The sequence below is a fragment of the Hydra vulgaris genome, chromosome 12, assembly GCF_038396675.1.
Source record: "Hydra vulgaris chromosome 12, alternate assembly HydraT2T_AEP".
NCBI classification, from domain to species: Eukaryota; Metazoa; Cnidaria; class Hydrozoa; order Anthoathecata; family Hydridae; genus Hydra; species Hydra vulgaris.
This window is the reverse complement of record NC_088931.1, coordinates 37,049,886-37,069,551: the sequence shown is the minus strand read 5'-3', so window position 1 is coordinate 37,069,551 and position 19,666 is coordinate 37,049,886. Positions and strand designations below refer to the sequence as shown.

At 24.7% G+C, this 19,666-nt stretch overlaps 1 protein-coding gene across 1 annotated transcript in view; it reads left to right on the top strand.

The window, feature by feature from the left end:
* LOC100202200 (isoleucine--tRNA ligase, cytoplasmic) overlaps window positions 1–19,666 on the top strand; it is a 49,255-nt gene that overhangs the window by 19,133 nt on the left and 10,456 nt on the right. Inside the window, exons 12-28 of the mRNA XM_065813131.1 lie at window positions 1,225–1,323; window positions 1,406–1,528; window positions 2,879–2,970; window positions 3,113–3,211; window positions 3,369–3,495; window positions 4,250–4,323; window positions 5,494–5,583; window positions 5,726–5,830; window positions 7,986–8,072; window positions 8,703–8,786; window positions 13,557–13,701; window positions 13,824–13,944; window positions 14,843–14,934; window positions 15,008–15,207; window positions 15,582–15,684; window positions 18,560–18,643; window positions 18,723–18,858. Coding sequence (XP_065669203.1) covers window positions 1,225–1,323; window positions 1,406–1,528; window positions 2,879–2,970; window positions 3,113–3,211; window positions 3,369–3,495; window positions 4,250–4,323; window positions 5,494–5,583; window positions 5,726–5,830; window positions 7,986–8,072; window positions 8,703–8,786; window positions 13,557–13,701; window positions 13,824–13,944; window positions 14,843–14,934; window positions 15,008–15,207; window positions 15,582–15,684; window positions 18,560–18,643; window positions 18,723–18,858 — 1,861 coding nt within the window. The remainder of the gene's footprint in view (window positions 1–1,224; window positions 1,324–1,405; window positions 1,529–2,878; window positions 2,971–3,112; window positions 3,212–3,368; window positions 3,496–4,249; window positions 4,324–5,493; window positions 5,584–5,725; window positions 5,831–7,985; window positions 8,073–8,702; window positions 8,787–13,556; window positions 13,702–13,823; window positions 13,945–14,842; window positions 14,935–15,007; window positions 15,208–15,581; window positions 15,685–18,559; window positions 18,644–18,722; window positions 18,859–19,666) is intronic.

Sequence of the window (19,666 nt, the reverse complement as noted above, 5' to 3'; positions counted from 1 at the left end):
TAATAACAATACTGGCAGAGGGGTAAAGAGAGAAGGCATGGTCAATTTGATTAGAAGTTACATCTAAATAAGTGCAGTCTTGGGAAGAACGAGAATGATAAAGAATAAAGAGAAAGGTAATAGACTGAAGAAGTGCTAAGTGGAAGCACATATAAGAGTTCTCACCTGTCATGAAACTTGGTTTCATGACAGGTGAATTAATGTTTATACTACCCCCAAGCCGAGCATGTGACTATTGGAGTCTTTGTGAATTAAAGGATAGTGCTGATCAACACAAAGATCAGAAAAAGGAATAGCAGAATTTAAATTAGCCTTGCTAAGATCAAGCAAGTCTGGTAAGTTTTGCAAGAGTTAAGATTTAACTGATGGAAAGTTGCTTCGCAGACCACAAATATTAGAAAAAGATATATGAAAACAGTAAAGTGGTGGGAATGGTTTTTTATGTTTAATATTTTGAGTTACTTTTGGCATGATTCAAGTTTAAAGAGAACTTTCATAGATAGTGCATGGCCTCCGAAGCAATGAGGTATGCAATTTTCTCAGTTCTGTTAATTAACCTTAAGTCATAACATAGAGCTCCTTATGTGGCCTCAACAATGCGCACCAAAAGTATTAACAAGGACACCATCCATGCGCAACATGACACTGTTAATACTCTGATATTTTGCAGCTGTTGATAGAATCAGCCTCTCTGAGAGCTACCACAGAGTTCTGGAAACCTTGCTACTTTTAGTGCTGTACTCTCATTAGGAGAAAGCAGGAAGATTTGCATATTAAGGAGATTCAAGAAAAAACCTACGAGAAGAGTCCAAGAAGATCCAACATTCATCATCCTAAGCAGGAAACAATTAAACACAAATTTATATCAATGTCAGCCTAATAAATAAAGAAGGTGTTTGAGGCTAGTTAGCAGAATTATTCTGCTTACCCCTTAAGTCTTTGCCTAGGAAGCCTCCTAAGAGATAGTAGCTGGATGCTGTTAACATCTGCCCAAGATTAATATTTTTACCTAGACACCATGTCTCGCCTTTACTCAACCAAAAGCACCAAGGCGGGGCAATTTTAGCTGGGTGTAGTTAACATCTGCCCAAGATGAGCATTCTTGTTGATACACTATCTCTAACAAAATAATAGTTTAATCCCTTACAATTGTCATTTTTACTAGTAAATATTTTTATTTTAGAGTAAAATTATTTTGTTAAACTGAATTTGTTGTCAATTTAGCTTAAGTCAAGTGATGGAGCTTTTCAAATACTTGTTGATGGTTATGTGACAAATGATAGTGGTACCGGAATCGTACATTCGGCTCCTGCCTTTGGAGAGGTAGGAATTAAAATTAAATCTGAAATTTTTTTTATTTAAATGTTTTTAAAATATATATATTTAACTCATGGATATTGAACAGGATGATTATCGTGTTTGTTTGGAAAGTGGAATTTTAAAGCGCGGCGGTAAATTGCCATGTCCAGTTAATGAATCTGGTATTTTTACTGAAGAAGTTGAAGATTTTAAGAACATCTATGTAAAGGTATACTTCCATATTTCAATTTCTGTTGTAAATTTTTTATAAATGTTTAGTATAAAAGTCATTTACAATAATTGATCATTTACAGTTTTAAAAAAATAAAGAGCTATAGATATCTGTATGTTATAATTTTTTTTATTTTATTTTAACATCGTTTTTATCTTAATTTGTTGCATTTTAAAATAAATAGATAAATATCAATAAATTAAAAATTACTTTAATTAAAAAAGTCAAAACATCCATATATTTTTGTTTACTAAAAATAGTCGAGAAACATGTCAACTATTTTAATAAAAGTATTTTTGTGAGAATAACAGCTACTATAAAAAGTAAAATTAAACAAAAATTGTTAGAAAGTTTAATTAAATTTTAGTTACAGGGTTTATTAATTATATTAGATTGCAAAGTTAAGCAATGAATTTTTAATAAAATTTACAGTCTAAAATAAAACTCAATCTAAAATGATATTATGAAATTATTTTCTTTTTAAAATTTGTCAAATTGTTATTATAACTATTTGTTCTCATCTTACTGAATGCTGATCTCACTGAATGTCTTAACTCTGACTTTGCTGGTTCTAAAGCTCAAAATTTTTGTCTTTTTCAAACACTCAGATAATATTGTAACTCATTTTCTAATCACTCACCTTCACTCTTTTATATGTGTTTGTGATGTCTTTCTTCTTTCTGTCTCCTGAATACAAGCAGACATGGAAGCTTTTATTCCATCTTATTAGGTTCCAGGCCTCTTTTCTCAAGTTTTTCACAGGAACAACTCTCAATAAATGACTTAATAATTGTAGAAAATTGATGTAAAAAGGTATTGTCTGATGGTAAGATCCATTATTGTTAAATTTTTAAATCTTTATTTTATTTCTGAAATTAGGTACTAGCGGATTTTGGAAAATCTGTAACATTATCATTAATGAAGGCAATCAAACATTTCATCTCTCGTACATTGGCATGACCTTATTGCCTAATTAAAGATAATGCAGAACTTTTTGCAGATAATTTTTCCTCTAATTTAGCAAAAAGCAGTGATACACAAAAGATTCCATTTGTAGCTTAACAGACTCTAAGTAAATATAATTTCAACTGAAATTATCTTTAAAAAAAAGATCTATAAAAATTTTGTTTCTGATAATATTAAAATTAAGTTGTTTCTTAATAAAGCTTTATTTTAGAAAGCTTCCTAATAGTTTTGTAATACCCTATTAATTTGTATAAACTCTTGTTATTTTGTATTCTAATTAATAGTAATCTAGTTTATTTAAATTAAGTTAATTGATAGTAATTAAATAAAATAATAAAAAATAAATAGGGACAATTATAAATTACTTATGTTTATTCAAAGGATGCAGATAAACTAATAGCAAAGAAGTTAAAAGAGTTAGGTCGATTGGTCCACCAAGGCAACATGAGACATAGTTATCCATTCTGTTGGAGGTGTCTTTTTATTTCAATATTTAAAACTCAAAAAACTTTATTTGGTGTAAAAATTTGAATGAAAATATTAATTCTTGAGGAGTTATGTGTTTATTTTGCATTGGTTTTAAGTTTGCATTGTTGTTAAATTCCTTTTTTATAGATCAGATACTCCACTTATCTACAAAGCTGTTCCCGGTTGGTTTATTCGTGTTGAGAATATTGTTCCAAATCTATTAAAAAATAATCAAGATTCTTATTGGTTTGTTTTATTTGTTGTATTTATATTTTCACTTTATTTACATAAAAGTTGTTATAAAAACTTTCTCTTTTAGGTTTCCTACATTTGTTTATTTGAAATGTTTTCACAATTGGTTTATTATATTTATTATATTATTGTTTTGAAATGTTTTTTTTAGGGTTCCTGAATTTATAAAGGAGAAACGCTTTCACAATTGGTTAGAAAATGCAAGAGATTGGAATGTTTCAAGAAATCGATACTGGGGTACTCCAATGCCATTGTGGGCGAGTGAAGATTTTGAAGAGGTATAAATGTCTTTTAAGGTTTTTTTTAATATAGGAAAATATAAAGAAATAAAATTCTACCGGAGTTTTTTTATTGAAACAAACAAAATAAATAACACAAAGTAAACCATATTTGAGCCAAAAAAAGATAATACAGTAATAATTCTGTTTTGTTTTAAAGTATTTAGTTAAAATGTATTTTAATGCAATGTTTTAGTGTACAAATAATGCTTTATTTTATAGTTAAAATAATAATAGCTTATAAAAAACAAACAATAAAAACGAAAGTATGATTTGATTTTTTAAAAAGCATTAAAACAAAAAAAGCACTTGAATTTATAAAAAAAAGCCAGGGCCAGGTATTCTAATAGATATTTAAAAAAGCAGAAAGAATGATCTACAAATGCTGCATCTCATTCATTAATTGAAATATAAATAAGCATTTTAATTTCTTTAAATTTTTAAAATTTAAGATTAAAAAAGAAAATATTTTTTTATCTGTAATTCACTAAAAAAAAATTATCCCATAGGATTAAGAAGTTAGACAGCTTTTACTAGATTTTTAAATTTAAAAAAGCAACAGCTGTCAACCAGGTCACTCAATACTTTCAAAAAAAATAAAAGTTTATGTCAACAAATATCATATGTAAGATGACTACTAATGTTTATGTTTTCTACAGAAAGTTTTGATTTTTCAAAATGCTAAAATTTTTAAATTTTTTTAAATTTACAGAACTATTAAAATGTTATTTATTGGATTTATTTTGTTATTTAGGTAATTTGTATTGGTTCAGTTGATGAACTTTACAAGCTTTCTGGTATTAAAATCTCTGATCTTCATAGAGAAAAGTAAGTTGTTTTAGATATAAATGTTCTGCAATATATTGTAAGTATAAGTATATAGCTAATTTGTAGGAAATATATGAACTGAGAATATCCTGTGGATAATAAAGGTTTTTTAAATTGCATGATTAAGTTAACATTGAGAATTTGGCTATTTGAAAAAGATTATAAAAAGGCTCTGCTACTTTTGAGAGATAATGTTTTGACTATTTATTAGTGCCTTAATAAAAAACAGAAAAGTAAACTGTTTGGACTCAGAAAGAAATAAACTTTAAATTTTGTTCTAAAAGGTAGACATTGGTTGATGAAATATTATTTTTTTATTTTTTTATTTTGAATGTTAAATTGAAATCTTTTGTTTTTATTTTTTCATAAAAATTGAATTACAGATTTGTCACAAGCAGTGATTGAGGGAAAAATGAAGTACACTAAGATATTGGAGAATTAGTTTTTTAAAAAAAGCAAATTTTACAGTTGTTCAGAAAAGACTGATAAAATAGTTTAATAATAAACAAATCTTCGTTAAGTTTGAATGAAAAAAATACAAAGCATTTTGGTGTTAATATATACCATACCACAAAATATTTTAAAAGATGGTCTTTTGAAGCCATTTTTACTTTGTACTACGCTGAAGACATAAATTCACTCTAATATCACTAAACTAATTCACTTTACTGTCTCTTAATTACTTCACTAGACTGTCTTTAAATTAATTTACTCTACTGTCTCTAAATTAATTTACTCTACTGTCTCTAAATTAATTTACTCAACTGTCTCTAAATTAATTCACACTATTGTCTCAAAATTAATTCAATCTACTGTCTCTAAATTAGTTCACAACTAACTCTAAAGTAGTTCACAAATTTCTTCTTTATCAAAACACTTTCTCGAACTTAACTATAACTTGATTATGTCTTTATCTTTCTTCACTTTACTGTATTTTGATTACATCTATGATCAAAAAATAGTAAAGTATGAGAAAGTTTCTTTTTGCAGTCAGGATTCTTGTTGATATAACCTTATTAAAGTATTTTAAAGATATTTTATTAAAATATTTTTATAAAAGCAATTTTTGTTGCAAAGTTTTTATTTAAATAGGGACCTATCACACATAGTTTTTCAAATTTTTCATAAATTTAAAATTAAATTTAATAGATATTTTTTTAATTGTTTTAGTGTTGATAACATAACAATACCATCATCAAAGGGTAATGGTACTTTAAAAAGGGTTCCAGAAGTATTTGACTGTTGGTTTGAAAGTGGCAGGTATTAAAACATAAGATGTTTTATAAAATGGTTAAGTTAATACAAATTTTATTGCAAAGATTAAGTTATTAGGATGAGACAATTTAATACTTAGTTAATTTTGTGGCAAAAAAAAGTTGTTGTTTGTATTTTTTTTTATTAGTATGCCATATGCTCAAGCACATTATCCATTTGAAAACAAAGAGGAATTTGAAAAGTCATTTCCTGCTGATTTTATAGCTGAAGGGGTTGATCAAACTCGTGGTTGGTATGTATTTATTGCTTGGTTTTAAAATTGTGTTTGTGTCTATTTGTTTGTATTGATGGTTTAATGACCTAACAAAATAAAGTAACAACAAAACTATTCTATATATGTGTTATTTAGTTTTCCAGTTATTTTTTCTAGACTTTAGGATGTTTGTTAAAAACAAAATTAATCTACATTTATGTTATTTAGTTAATAGATTTTATGATGTTTTTTGACTTATAAGAAAATCAGTAACTCATAAAATTGGCCATCTCACTAAAATAAAATAATTCTTTTGAATATTTTCATCAAAATTTTTACTAAAAAGAAGTTGTTAAGTTGAAAAAAAATTTTAAAAAAAAAAGGATCATAATGGAAAATGTATGGCTAGATCAATAATAATAATATAACAAAAAATAGATCTAAGTACACAAGAATGTAATATGAAAACTTTTGATATAGTGAGGTATAAGGAGATCTGAATGAGAAGTGTATCAGATCAAGTTGGTGATGATGTAAGAATTTGAGAGATGGTGCACAACTATGAGAGAGATGGTGTAAATGTAGAGCCCATAACTGCAAAGGTGGTGGTGCCTACAAATAACAAAAAACATTTAAATAAATTTCTCTTTCATTGAGAAATCTTAATGAAAGAGAAATTTAAAAAATATTAAAACCTATAGCTCTAAAAAAAATCAATAATATAAATAAAAACTAACCCTCTAATAGAAAATTATTTTAATTTTGTTTTGTAATTACGTTAAGGTTGAATAACTTGTCTTGTTGGTTTAAAGAGTTCTAACTGATTTTTTTTATATTAGGAAAATAGCAAATAAATTTTTTTTCTTTTTTTTCTTTTTTTAATGTCTAGGTAAAAATATTTATATGATTTTTTTTTTATTTATTTATGTATTTTTATATATCAATCAAAAAAAGAATACATAAACAAGTTAAAAAATAATTTTAATTAAACATTAAAAAAGATTCACAGATTTTTTTAAATTCTCACAATACAAAAAATTTCAGTTAAAACCTTTTAAAACCAACGCTACAAACTATAAAACCTTGATCTTTTCTAATGTTTTTATAATATTTGGCAAACTTTTAAATAAAAAAAACTTACATCTAATTATCTTTTAATAAAAAACTAACTTTATTTAAATTATCAAAAAGTATTATTAAAAAAAGTTTATTGTAACACATTCGTTGTAATCGTTGTTTATAAAATTTAGAATACAAATTGTTTTTAAAGAATTACATTCATCAATTAAAAAAATACTTTTGAAATAAACAAAAGTTTTATTTAATGTTCTATGATCGTTTATTTCATAGAATTAAAAAACCTTATTTAAAAGCATTTAGCTTAGTGTAAATTTTATTAGAAAGTTTACAAGCATAACAAAAAAATATAACTTTGTTATGTTTTTTGACTATTAAGTTTATGGGTTCATCAATTATAAAATTAATTGTACAAATTGTTTTAAAAACATCTACATTCATTGTAAAAAATACACCTTTTAACAATATAATATCTTTCAATAATTTAAATGTTTTTTATAGTAAATAATCTTTAAAAGAAATTTTTAGCTTTATAACCTTAAACTTTATTTAGCACATTTTTAAAATGTTCTAAAAAGATGTGGGTAAGTTGTCACACAAAAATATGTATACGTGGTTAGGAAAAGAGTGCGATTGCACGCCTTTCCTATCCACAGCTGACTCTAGGAATAGGCAATATTAAATGTACGTGCATTGACTGAGGATTTTATTTCGAGAAGGGTCTAGTCATGTTTATAGTCTATAAAATAACTATTACATCATTAACTACCAATAAAACCATGGTTTGCAAAAGAAAAATCTTGCATAAAACTGGTTTGCAGTTTGCAATTCACATTTTTTTGTATTTTTTGAATAGAGTAACATGTGTCTTTTGACTCATGTTTAAGTGACGAATATTTGTTGTTGTTTTTAAGTTTAATAGTTTAACTTTATTTAACAAATGTTTGAGTAACATGTGTCTTTTTGTGTAACATGTCTTTTAAATAGAGTAAAATTTGATAAATTAAAAAATGAACAGATTTTTAGATTTAGAGTTTTAGATTTTAGTACAACTATTTATCTTGCTAAATATAGCAAGAAAATTATGACTGTCATTTATAAAATAAGTGTTTTTTAGGTTTTATACATTGTTAGTTATATCAACTCATTTGTTCAACAAACCACCATTCAAGAATCTTATTGTAAACGGTCTTGTTTTAGCCGCGTAAGTTTCTTTGTTTAATATATACAACCCTCAGAATTAGGGTTGGCATTTGGCAATTCCAACCTAACTGCCTACTTAAAAGTGTTTGAGGTCGTTTTTTTGGTAACCTCTTTGTGTCAATTTTTTTTTTTTTGCTGACCTAATGCTGACCTCTAAGAGTTTAAGGTCAGCAATTTATTGCCGACTTCATTTTTCCTAATTCCGAGAGTTGTATATATGTGTTTAATATGCTATTAATTTATAGATATAAATTATATTTGATTAATGTTGATTTTACATTGTTTTAATGATGTAAAAATAAGTTTAACATTGCCGACTTTAATCCAGCCAGTTTTTTAGAAAAAGGAGAAAAAGATTATAAGTAATAAACTAAAAACAAATTTTTTTGCTGTAATAAAATCTAAATAATACCTACCCAAACTCAAACTCTGAGTTGATGTATGTACAGTACATACATATTTCAGTATTGTACTGAAACCTGTGCAGATTGCTCTTTCAGTATGACATCATCAATGACATTTCATGCAAGACTAAGCAAAAAAGTTTGTGTGCGTGTATATACGTATGTATTGTATAACATTTTCTATTATATATTTAAATACATAAATGTTGTTATAATTTTAAAAAAAGCGATGGAGAGAAGATGAGTAAACGAAAGAAAAACTATCCAGATCCTCTTTCTGTCATAGATAAATATGGTGCAGATGCATTAAGGTAAGATTTTTGCATGAAGTTTTTCATATTATATATATATATATATATATATATATATATATATATATATATATATATATATATATATATATATATATATATATATAACCCTCGGAACTAAGGTCGGCATTTGACAATGCCGACCTAAAAGTGTTTGAGGTCAGCAAAAAATCGCCAACCTCGTTTCTATGTTTTATGGTAAGACCTTTTGTATCAAATTTATTTGCAGACCTGATGCCGACCTTAAAAGATTAAGGTTGGCAAATTATCGCTGACCTCATTTTTCCTAATTCCGAGGGTTGTATATATTTATATATATACATATATTTATATATATATATATATTTATATACATATATATATATTTATATATATATATATTTATATACATATATATATATTTATATATATATATATTTATATACATATATATATTTATATATATATATATATATATATATATATATATATATTTATATGTATATATATTTTTATATATATATATTTATATACATATATATATATATATATATTTATATACATATATATATATATATATATATATATTTGTATATATATTTATATATATTTGTATATATTTATATATATATTTATATACATATTTATAAATATTTGTATATATATATTTATATATACATATATTTATATATATATATATATATTTATATACATATTTATATATATATATATTTATATATATATATAGATATATTTATATACATATTTATATATTTATATTTATATATATATTTATATACATATTTATATATATATATATATATTTATATACATATTTATATATATATATATATTTATGTACATATTTATATATATATATATATTTATAAACATAATATATATATATATTTATATATATATATTTATATATACATATATTTATATATATATATTTATATATATATATATTTATATATATATATGGGCAATTCCATTTTTAACATACATTACACACGTTGCACATGTAACGTAAGTTACAACGCAACAACTTTATCAAATATTTGCCTATTTAAACTGTAAATTAAACTTTTAGCTATTTTGTACAAAAGCTGTTAGTCTAAAGAATAAAGAAAGCTAAAAAGTTTTGAGTCTGGCCAAAAGAGGGCAAACTTATAACTGAAAATGCCACTTAACATACGTTACATGAAAAACAAGGTTAAAAAATTGCTTCAACTTTTAGGTCAGATTTCTATGAATCAGTAAAGCAGTTTGTATTAGAAACTTTCACAAGATGTTAAGAATTCTATGCCAATTTAAAAAATATATAAAATTTTATCAGAGGTGACCGGCTAAGGAAAGTAAACTTTTTTTTTTTTTGATACTATATATTTAACTTATGTTACATCACTTACGTTACCAAGCGATATTTGTCGTGGATTTTTTAATCTATTATTCAGAGTTTAGAGTTATGTAACCAAAGAATTGCAAAAGTATTGAACTCATTCATTAAAAATAATTAACAATGGAAATTTTAAAAAACTGGTGGCAGTTTTTTAAAATTTCTTCCTGAGTGATTTTTCATAACATTTATGAAAGTTATCTAAAGAAAACAGTTTTTACGCGAGACCAAGAGCAACTTTAAAACATTATTTTAGTATTACAACTTTAATAATACTTATTTGAGGCGTTTAAATAAGAAAGTCTTTGTTTGACAAAGTTTTTACTTGCATTCCTTATGTTTATGCGTATTGCCTTATTTTCATTAGGTTGAATTTTTAAAATGCTGCAAAATTTTTACATTTAAATCTTTTAAAATATTTGTGACAAAAAACTGCTATAACAGTTTAGGAGGGAGATGGGTTCAGGTATATGTGATCTTTTGTGACAGGAGGGAAGGGGTTAAGAATTGACAAATATAGGGTGACGTGCTTTATGGATGACCCATAGTTGCATTTACAAACGATTTGTTTTACTAAAACAAAAATAAAAAAGATTCCAACTGATTTTTTTTTAATTAAGAGAATAGCAAATAAATCTTTTTTTTTTTTTTTTAATGTTCAATTACAAATATTTAATTCTTATTTTTATTTATGTGTATTAATGTCAACTAAAATAAGAATACATAAACAAATAAAAAAGCAAAATTAACATTTTTAAAAAAAAAAAATTTCTTATACTAAATTCTCCTAATATAAAAAGTTTCAGTTAGTCTTGTCATACCAACACGATTTACTTAATGACATAATTCATTTTGTAAACAAAAACTTAATGAAGAAGCGCCAGAACTTTAGTAAATGCATGTAGCTTTAACTTACGTTACACAAATTAAAAATAAAAATGTGTTTCAACTTATCATCGTTATTCAAAACTTTAAATGTAAAAACATAACATTTAATATTCTTTTGCATATATTATTAAAAAACTTGAGTTTTTTAACTAAATTTTAGAAAAAACAAAACTTTATCATGTTTTTGTTAACTTACGTTACACAAAAATTGCAATAATTCTTTCGTTATTTTGTTAAAGTATATATTTTTTATATAGTATTAAATTTGACCATCAATAATTTGAACATGTTAGCTTCATTTTCACTCTAAATTAATTCTGATTATACAAATAAATTCATGGTTAAAATAATATTTTACAATGATACCTTTTTTATCAAGCAACAATGAGAAAAACCGTAACTTTTGCTAAAAGTTTACGAAAAAGAGAATAAAATTTGACTACTTTTTCATTTTTCGCTGTGGAATTGTCTATATATATAACGTCTTTTATATTTATATATATATATATATATATATGATATATAGTGTGAGGCACTTGAAATACGGTACCACCAATGTGCTCCTCAACAAAACGGTATCAATTTAGATGAGGGACAATATGTGTCACCAAACTTTTGGACACCGTTTATGGTGCACTTACATCAGAAAAAGATGAAACCATCCCATCGACATAAAATAGAATTGCTGTTTTAAAAATAAAATACAAACAAAAATAAAAAAACAAAAACTTAAAACTTTAAAGCTGAAGACGCTGGTCACAACAATCCAGCAAAAATTTCTTTTAAAAAATAAATTTAGTATCGAGAGAAACTCGTGTTAATTGATGTTTATAAAATAATAATAATATATATATCTGTGTATGTAATATATCATTAATAACAAACATTCTTTTATGTAACAGGTGTTCAATTAAAAAAGTATTTTTTATTAAAAATTATAACAATCAAGAAGAAAAATTCGAGTATTTGTAGAAAGTTTTCGTTGCAGAAACCACAAAATTAGTAAATTCAACTCTCTTCAATCCTTGTAATGTAAGGCTTTATTATGCTAATTATACTCTGTGTCAAATTAAAACTTTTAAAACTAGTTTAAAGTGTTTAATTATAAACATACAAACAAAAAACTACTAGTTAAAATACATATTAAATTGAGTTTTCAAAAAGTGAAAAAATTTTTCAAAATTAAAAATTTTGAGCTTATTCCATTTTCAAATTTAATATACTGAAATCTCTATCATTTATTTAAGTATTAAATGTAATAATAGATTCTTTATAATTGATAGAGAAAATAGCATATAGATAAAGAAAAATATATTAATTTCTGCTGTTGTGCACCCATAAGTAAGCCAGTTTTTTTGTCAATTTCTCAAAACAATTAATTTTGGACTTTTTGAAAATTCACTCATAATAGTCATTTTTAGAATTAAATTTTGAAAAGATTTTATAAAGAAGATACTTTTTAGTTATTTTTTTTACCCCTTTCCAGCAAAATTTTTGAGGGGATTTTTATAAAAAAAAATTTCTGAGGTTTTCATTTAAAACAATGTTGAAAAGGTCTATTAAGTATAATAAATAAACAACAAACATAGTAAATTATAAAAAAATAAATATTGTAAATTTTATTGAAATTAAACTTATGATTCTTTGACAAAAAAAAAATTCTGCTTTTTAAAGTTTTTTAATAAAAATGATTTATTAAGTTATTTACTCTCGGATGCTTAGAACAAGGATGGGGATGATTTTAAACCAGATCTAATAAACTGGGGGGTCTTAATAAAACACTGAGTGGGAATTTACTACAGAACACAAATAAACAGTTTAATTAAAGTGGTCAAAGCTTGTGGTCAAATGGGCATTTGTTAACAGCTGTTTTAATATAATTCAATAGAATTTAATATGCTTACATAAGTTTTATAACTATGGTGAGAAATAAAGGAAAATCTAAATTATGTCAAACTGAAATTTTATGAGTTTTATTTTTTTAAGGTTTACGATTTTTAAAGCCTAATTACACTGAGTTAAGTCTAGTTAAGTTTTTATTCTTATCAGTGACTGATATATATTTTTCTGATTTTTTTATTTTTATTTTTTTATTAAATAAGCATCGACTAGTGAGAAAAATTTCTGAAAATTAATAAACATCCCCTTTCCTGTATTAAGCACCTAAGAATATATAATTTTTTTTATTGAGATCCAGGTTAACAGAACTTTTTTGTATAATATTAGGGGCAATTAATCAAATGTCTTAAGCGTAATTTCTAAAAGGAAAGTAAAGAAGACTATTTTTTTAATTATAGATTATTATTAATTATAGCATTTTGTTTTACAAAGTACGTTTAGGAGGAAATGTTTTATGTTAGGAGGGCAAACCTAGTATTTTAAGAACCTCTCTATGTTCTGTATAAATCATAACTTCTGTTATAATACCTTTTTAATCATTTTTTATCTTGATATTTGATTCTACATTGACACTTTTAAATTAGTATCTTAGTTTGCCATTTTAGACTGTATCTTATTAACTCCCCAGTTGTTCGAGGTGAAACTCTAAAGTTTCGAGAAGAAGGAGTACGTGACATTATCAAGGATGTGTTTTTACCATGGTTTAATGCCTACAGATTTTTAATGCAGAATATACGAGTTCAGGAAAAAGTATTTGTTTTAAAAATTAATTTTCAATATTTTTATGTTCTACAATTCTTCATTAAGTATTATTTTAATTGTTTAGAATCATCTTATTTTTTATAATGATATGAGATTTTTTTTTTTTGTAGGATCATGCTTTTAAATTTGTTTTTGATCCATTAAAAGTTGAACGTTCAGACAATATTATGGATCGTTGGATTATATCGTTTACACAAAGTCTTTTGCTTTTTATTAAGCAAGAAATGGCTGGTAAGTTTTTTTTTTCTTTAGTTTATTGGTTGTGCACACAACTTTGCCATTGTGTGATGAAGCATATTTTAAGACCTTGGTACATTTCTGCTAGTTTTTTTTTTTTTTAAGATTATGAGTAGGGAGGATTTTCTCATTTAAAATTTGTATTAAACATAATCTATCATTGGTATCTTCTTTTAAAGTTTGGTATTTTAAATTAGGAGATTTTTAAAGAATTTGATAAATCAATTTAAAACAATCATCTAAACACTTTTTTTTTTTTGCAGAATAAACTTTTTAATGTTATTTTTGAACAACATCTTGTTTTCAGTACAAGATGTGCTTCAAATCCTTTGGTACAAAGTTGTTATGAATTATTGCATAATTTCATAATCAAAAAAATTAACTGTTAGTCTAAGTCGTAGAGTATAAGAGTATGTGTCTCTGGTGTGTTGCATAAAATGCCATTGATGGTGTCATACTGAAACCATCTCCAGAATCTTTAATATGTCCATTGACTGAAGGTTTGAGATTAGACAGACAGCATCTAGGTATGAACAACATAACATCAAAAAGGATTCTTTGTTATTTTTTTTCTTTTCTGAAATAAAGCTGCTGCTGTAAATTTTGCTGTTACTTGGCAAAAAAAACTTTGATTAAAAAATACTTTAAAGCAAAGCTTTTTTATTTCAATTCTTAATGCATTGTACTGCTGTAATGACTTATTTTTATTGATTTATTACCTTTCTCATAATAATAAATTTTAATTTTCAAATAATTAAAAAAATTCATAATTAAAGTTTAATTTTTAAATGTAATAAATGAATGTATATAATGGGTATTGGATATACATTTATTTATTGTAAATTTACTGTAAGTTAATATTAGTAAACTTTATAAGATTTTTTCTTATTAGCTTATCGTCTTTACACTGTTGTTCCTCGTTTAATGAAGTTTATTGATAATTTAACTAATTGGTATGTGCGATCAAACAGGAAGCGTTTAAAGGTAAAATTTGTATACAAAAAATAAATGAGAGTTTAAAATTAAATTTCAAGCAAAAAATGTTAAATTTGTTTAGGGTGAAACTGGACCTACAGATGGTTTACAAGCGTTGCAGACATTGTTTAATGTAGTGTATACAATGGTAGGCGTGATGGCTCCTTATACTCCGTATTTAACAGAACATATGTATTTGAATCTTAAAGGTTTTCTTATTGAAGATGGAGTTGATCCAAAAACTAAAGAAAGTGTTCATTATTTAATGTTGCCACAACCTAGGTAATTAAATTAAAACTTGTTTGCAAAATTGCTGGCTATTTTTTTTATTTTTTTTTTAGTTTTGTTTTAATTTTCACCTCCCAAAGTTTGAGGGGGGCAGAGTATATTTGATTATTACTTTTACTCACTCAAAGACTATCTTAACCCTATAAATTTAAAATCTTGACAAATCAGGTTGTACGGAGAAGTAAGTTGAGTTTGATACTTACAGGGAGGTGATGGGATTTGACCTCTGTACTTCTTTCTTGCTATTCAACACTGTTGAACTATTGCTTATTGATCTAAATTTTTAGTTTTTGAGTATTATATTTTTATTTGACTTTATTACATTTATAGAATAGTGTTATTACATAAAAATAAAATTTATTTTTTAGAGAAGATTTGATTTTCTTGGATGTTGAACGAGCTGTGTCTCGAATGCAAACAGTTATAGAGTTAGGAAGGGTCACTCGGGATAGGAAAACATTGCCTTTGAAAGTAAAAATTTTAGTTTTAAGTTATTCTATTTTTACCATTCAGTTTACGCAGAATTTAAATATTAATTGATATAAAATTTATACATTAGTTTTACCAGAATTTTAACAGTTAGCTTACTTTGCATAGCAAAAAAAGTTTCCAATAAAAAAAAATTTTTTAGTATCAATGTTTTTTTTAGTGGTTCATTTTTAATACTTATGTTTGGTTTTTTTGTAATAATACCCCTCCAATATTTATTTTGCAGGTTTTTGTATAATCGTTTGTTTTGCAAAACCATTTGTGTTAGTCACACAAATGATGCCTGAATAATTAATGACACAAACATTGCATTTTTTTTAACTGTTTATTTTGTTTTTCTATTTTATAAAAAAACAGGCATTATTTTGAATCTTTTATTTTGTATAAGACTGTTTATTTTGTATTTTTATTTTGTATAGGTAGGGATTATCTTTTTCCGGATATTTCTGGAATTCCGGATATTTTTCTCAACTTTTAGTTTTTCCAGATATTCAAAATGTTTTCCATACATACAAGTTTAGGTGTATATTTTTATAATATATGTTTTTTAAGCTTTTTCACTCATCACTCATACAAAAATTTTAAAAAGTTAGGAAAAAAAATTGGAAACAACTTAGCCAAAAGCAAAATTAAGAGGAAAATAAGGGAAAATATATTCTGGATTTTTTTGCAGATATTTTAACCAAACAATTTTTCGTGTTTTAAAAATATGACCTGGATGATCTATGTAGGGGAGATCGGGGCTAGTTGCAACAAAATTTAAAAAATCTCATTTATCTCCTATATTTATCTATATTTAAAAAACTGCATTTATCTTCTATACAGAACTGTATTTATCTCCTATAAAAACTGCATTTATCTCCGATAACTTGGATTTTTTTTTCAAAACTTTTTATCAGGGGGTTATAAAATACATTTTAGTGACGTATTAAACCAACATCGATAAATATAATACAAAACTTAGTTGTTCCGCAATAGTAAAACAAAAATGAAAAAAAAATGTTGCAACCTACCCCACATCGAGGCAAGTTGCAACAGTGAACAGGTTCAGGGTAAGTTGCAACACAATATTTTAAAAGTTCAAGTCTCCTAGAGTCTTTCTAGAATTAATTTTTTTGTTAAAAAAACGTTAATTGAAAATAACTAGAAAAGTGCGTAAAATCAATAAAACCCGCAGTTCTTTTATGATTCAACTTACCCCAAGCAATTTGTTGCATCTTACCCCGTAAACATCATAATCACTCTAATCAATATATATATATATATATATTATATATATATATATATATATATATATATATATATATATATAATTATTTACATTAAGCAGATCTTTTTTTTTTAACTTTTTATTTTTAACTATTTGAAAAAGATTTCTTTTAACTTACCATTATTTTATTATGGTCATATACCTATAAGTTTACAGTAAAACCCAAAAAGTACATTGAAAATTAAAATTAGAATTTTATATCAAAGGAATAAAATTATCAATAACTTTTGAAAATTTTAATTTATTACTCTTTTTTTCAGGGTGTTTATTTTTCTACTGCCAAAATTAATACAAGTCGAGAAAGAAAACAGATAAGAATATAATGAAAACAAAAAAATTATTGATATACAATTTATTTGCAACTTTTGTCACTCAGTATATTAAGGAAATACTTTATTATTTGTGCTAGAAATAAGAAATTTTCAAATTTGTTTTTCAAATATTTTTTCTAAACTTTACTGTTTTTATCAATGAACAGAAAAAGCCAGAAAGCTAATTGCTATTTGTTTGTAAGATATTTTTAATTTTTTTTAACAAGTTTTTTATGTAAAATAATAAAAAGTCATTAATACTATTTCAATGAGGGTAGTGAAAACAATCAAATATAAAATATTTGGTTACTTTCACTACCCTCATTGAAATAGTCTGCACTTTTTTCACTGGATTCTCCAAATTGTGCATTTAAACCCGATAGTTTATTACCTGATAAACTTTTGTTCATTAGAAAATCAACACTTCAAAATCTCCATTGTTATATTACTGTTATATTACTTATTACATTGTTATATTACCATTGTTATATTACTTAACTTTTTCAACGAAATTTTTAGGAGGCTATTTAAAGCATTTTTTTAAGTTTTTATATGCATTTTTCAAACAGAGCAATTGTTATGTTCATTATCTCTAGTAATTCGTCTTAACGTTGAAAATTGGGCAATATAAAGGAAACAATTTCAGACAGGCATCAAATATTGTAAATACATTTAAAAAAGAAACCCTGGTTCTTCAGAGTTATTAGTGGTTTTGTTGACAATATTAATTTCTGTTTAAGTGATGCTAATGGATATCACTTTATTTCCTGTGAATTGACATGCTTAAAAGAGTAAACATTTGAAAAAGGAAATAAAGACTATAATGATATATATTGGTTCACATTTTTGGTTAGTTCATACCACTTGTTGTTTTTAAGTTATGCCTACAATTTTTACATTAGCGCTCAGTTGTGATTTATTTTCAAAAATATTTTTGGATTGTGTTTGGTATATTTGTTGTATAATAGTTTTTGTATTAATTTTTGTTTTGTGTTTTTCTTTTGTTTAATTATTAATGAAAATAATAATTATTAATGAAAAAAGGTGTTACCAAATGTAACAAAAGAACTGATGGTAAATTTATAAAATGATAAACAGTTTATGCCATAAACAAACAATATTTCGCTAAGTTAAAAAACTTTTTTTTATATATAAAAAAAGTTTTTTTTATATTGAAAACTTTTTAACAATGATCAAAAATTAATGATATGTTTATGATCAAAAATTAATGATATTCATATAAATTTTATTGTTTTCATATTGTGATGTTTTTTAGTATCCACTTCCATCAATTGTAATTCTTCACAGTGATGAACAATACATGAAAGATATTTTATCATTGCAGCATTACATTCGCGAGGTAATGTTTAGTGTTTGAATAAAAAAATGTTAATACTAAGTTACATAAAACTAAATTTAACAACTTTGCGTAACAATAGGAACTGAATGTAAAATTAGTAACTACTTCCAATGATAAAGAATTATATGGACTTCGACTAAAAGCTGATTTAGATTTTCAAGCTCTTGGAAAGCGTCTAAAACAAGACTTCAAGAAAGTTCAAGAAGCCATTAATGGTATATTTTTCATATGTACAATTATGACCAAAAATATCTGGCCACCCAATATTTATAGGCCAAAAAGATCCAACCACCCAATATTTATAGCAAAAAACTGTATTTGTACTATATAATGTATGCATTTATATATTTGGCACTGGATAAAAATTATTAGAAAGCCTTTTAATTCAAAAAACAACATGCATAATCGTAAAAGAATAAAGAAGTAACAGTATAAAATACATTTTAGTACTTTGTATGAGCTCCTTAAACTTTTAGAACTGCCTCTATACTTTGCAGCATTGAGGCAGCAAGAAACTCCCACTATTCAGGTGTTATTTTATGACACTATTTTTTTTTTAATTCAAGTTATGAGTGGTCGGATCTTTTCAGCCACAACTGTATAGTTTTCTATTACATACAATTAAGCTTTCATTTAATTTTTTTTATTCAACCATATCAATAAAAATTTACAAATGATCATCGTAAATTATTAGAATTTGGTTAGGTGTCACTCATAGTTACAAACTAGTCAATGGAGTGACACCTAAAAAACATAAAATTCTCAAAAAAAAAAATATATATATATATATTATAAATAATAGAGAGAAAAAGAGATTGTTAAACAAATAATATGAGAAAAAAAGATTGTTAAACAAATAATAATGATATATGTAATAATTATAGTAATACAAAATAATAACAATAATAACAAAGTATCAATAATGTTAAGAATAATTATAATACAATATAAGTTGTATGTACATATCATAGATAATAATTAAATATAATAATAACATAAAATGTAGCAATAATAACACAATAA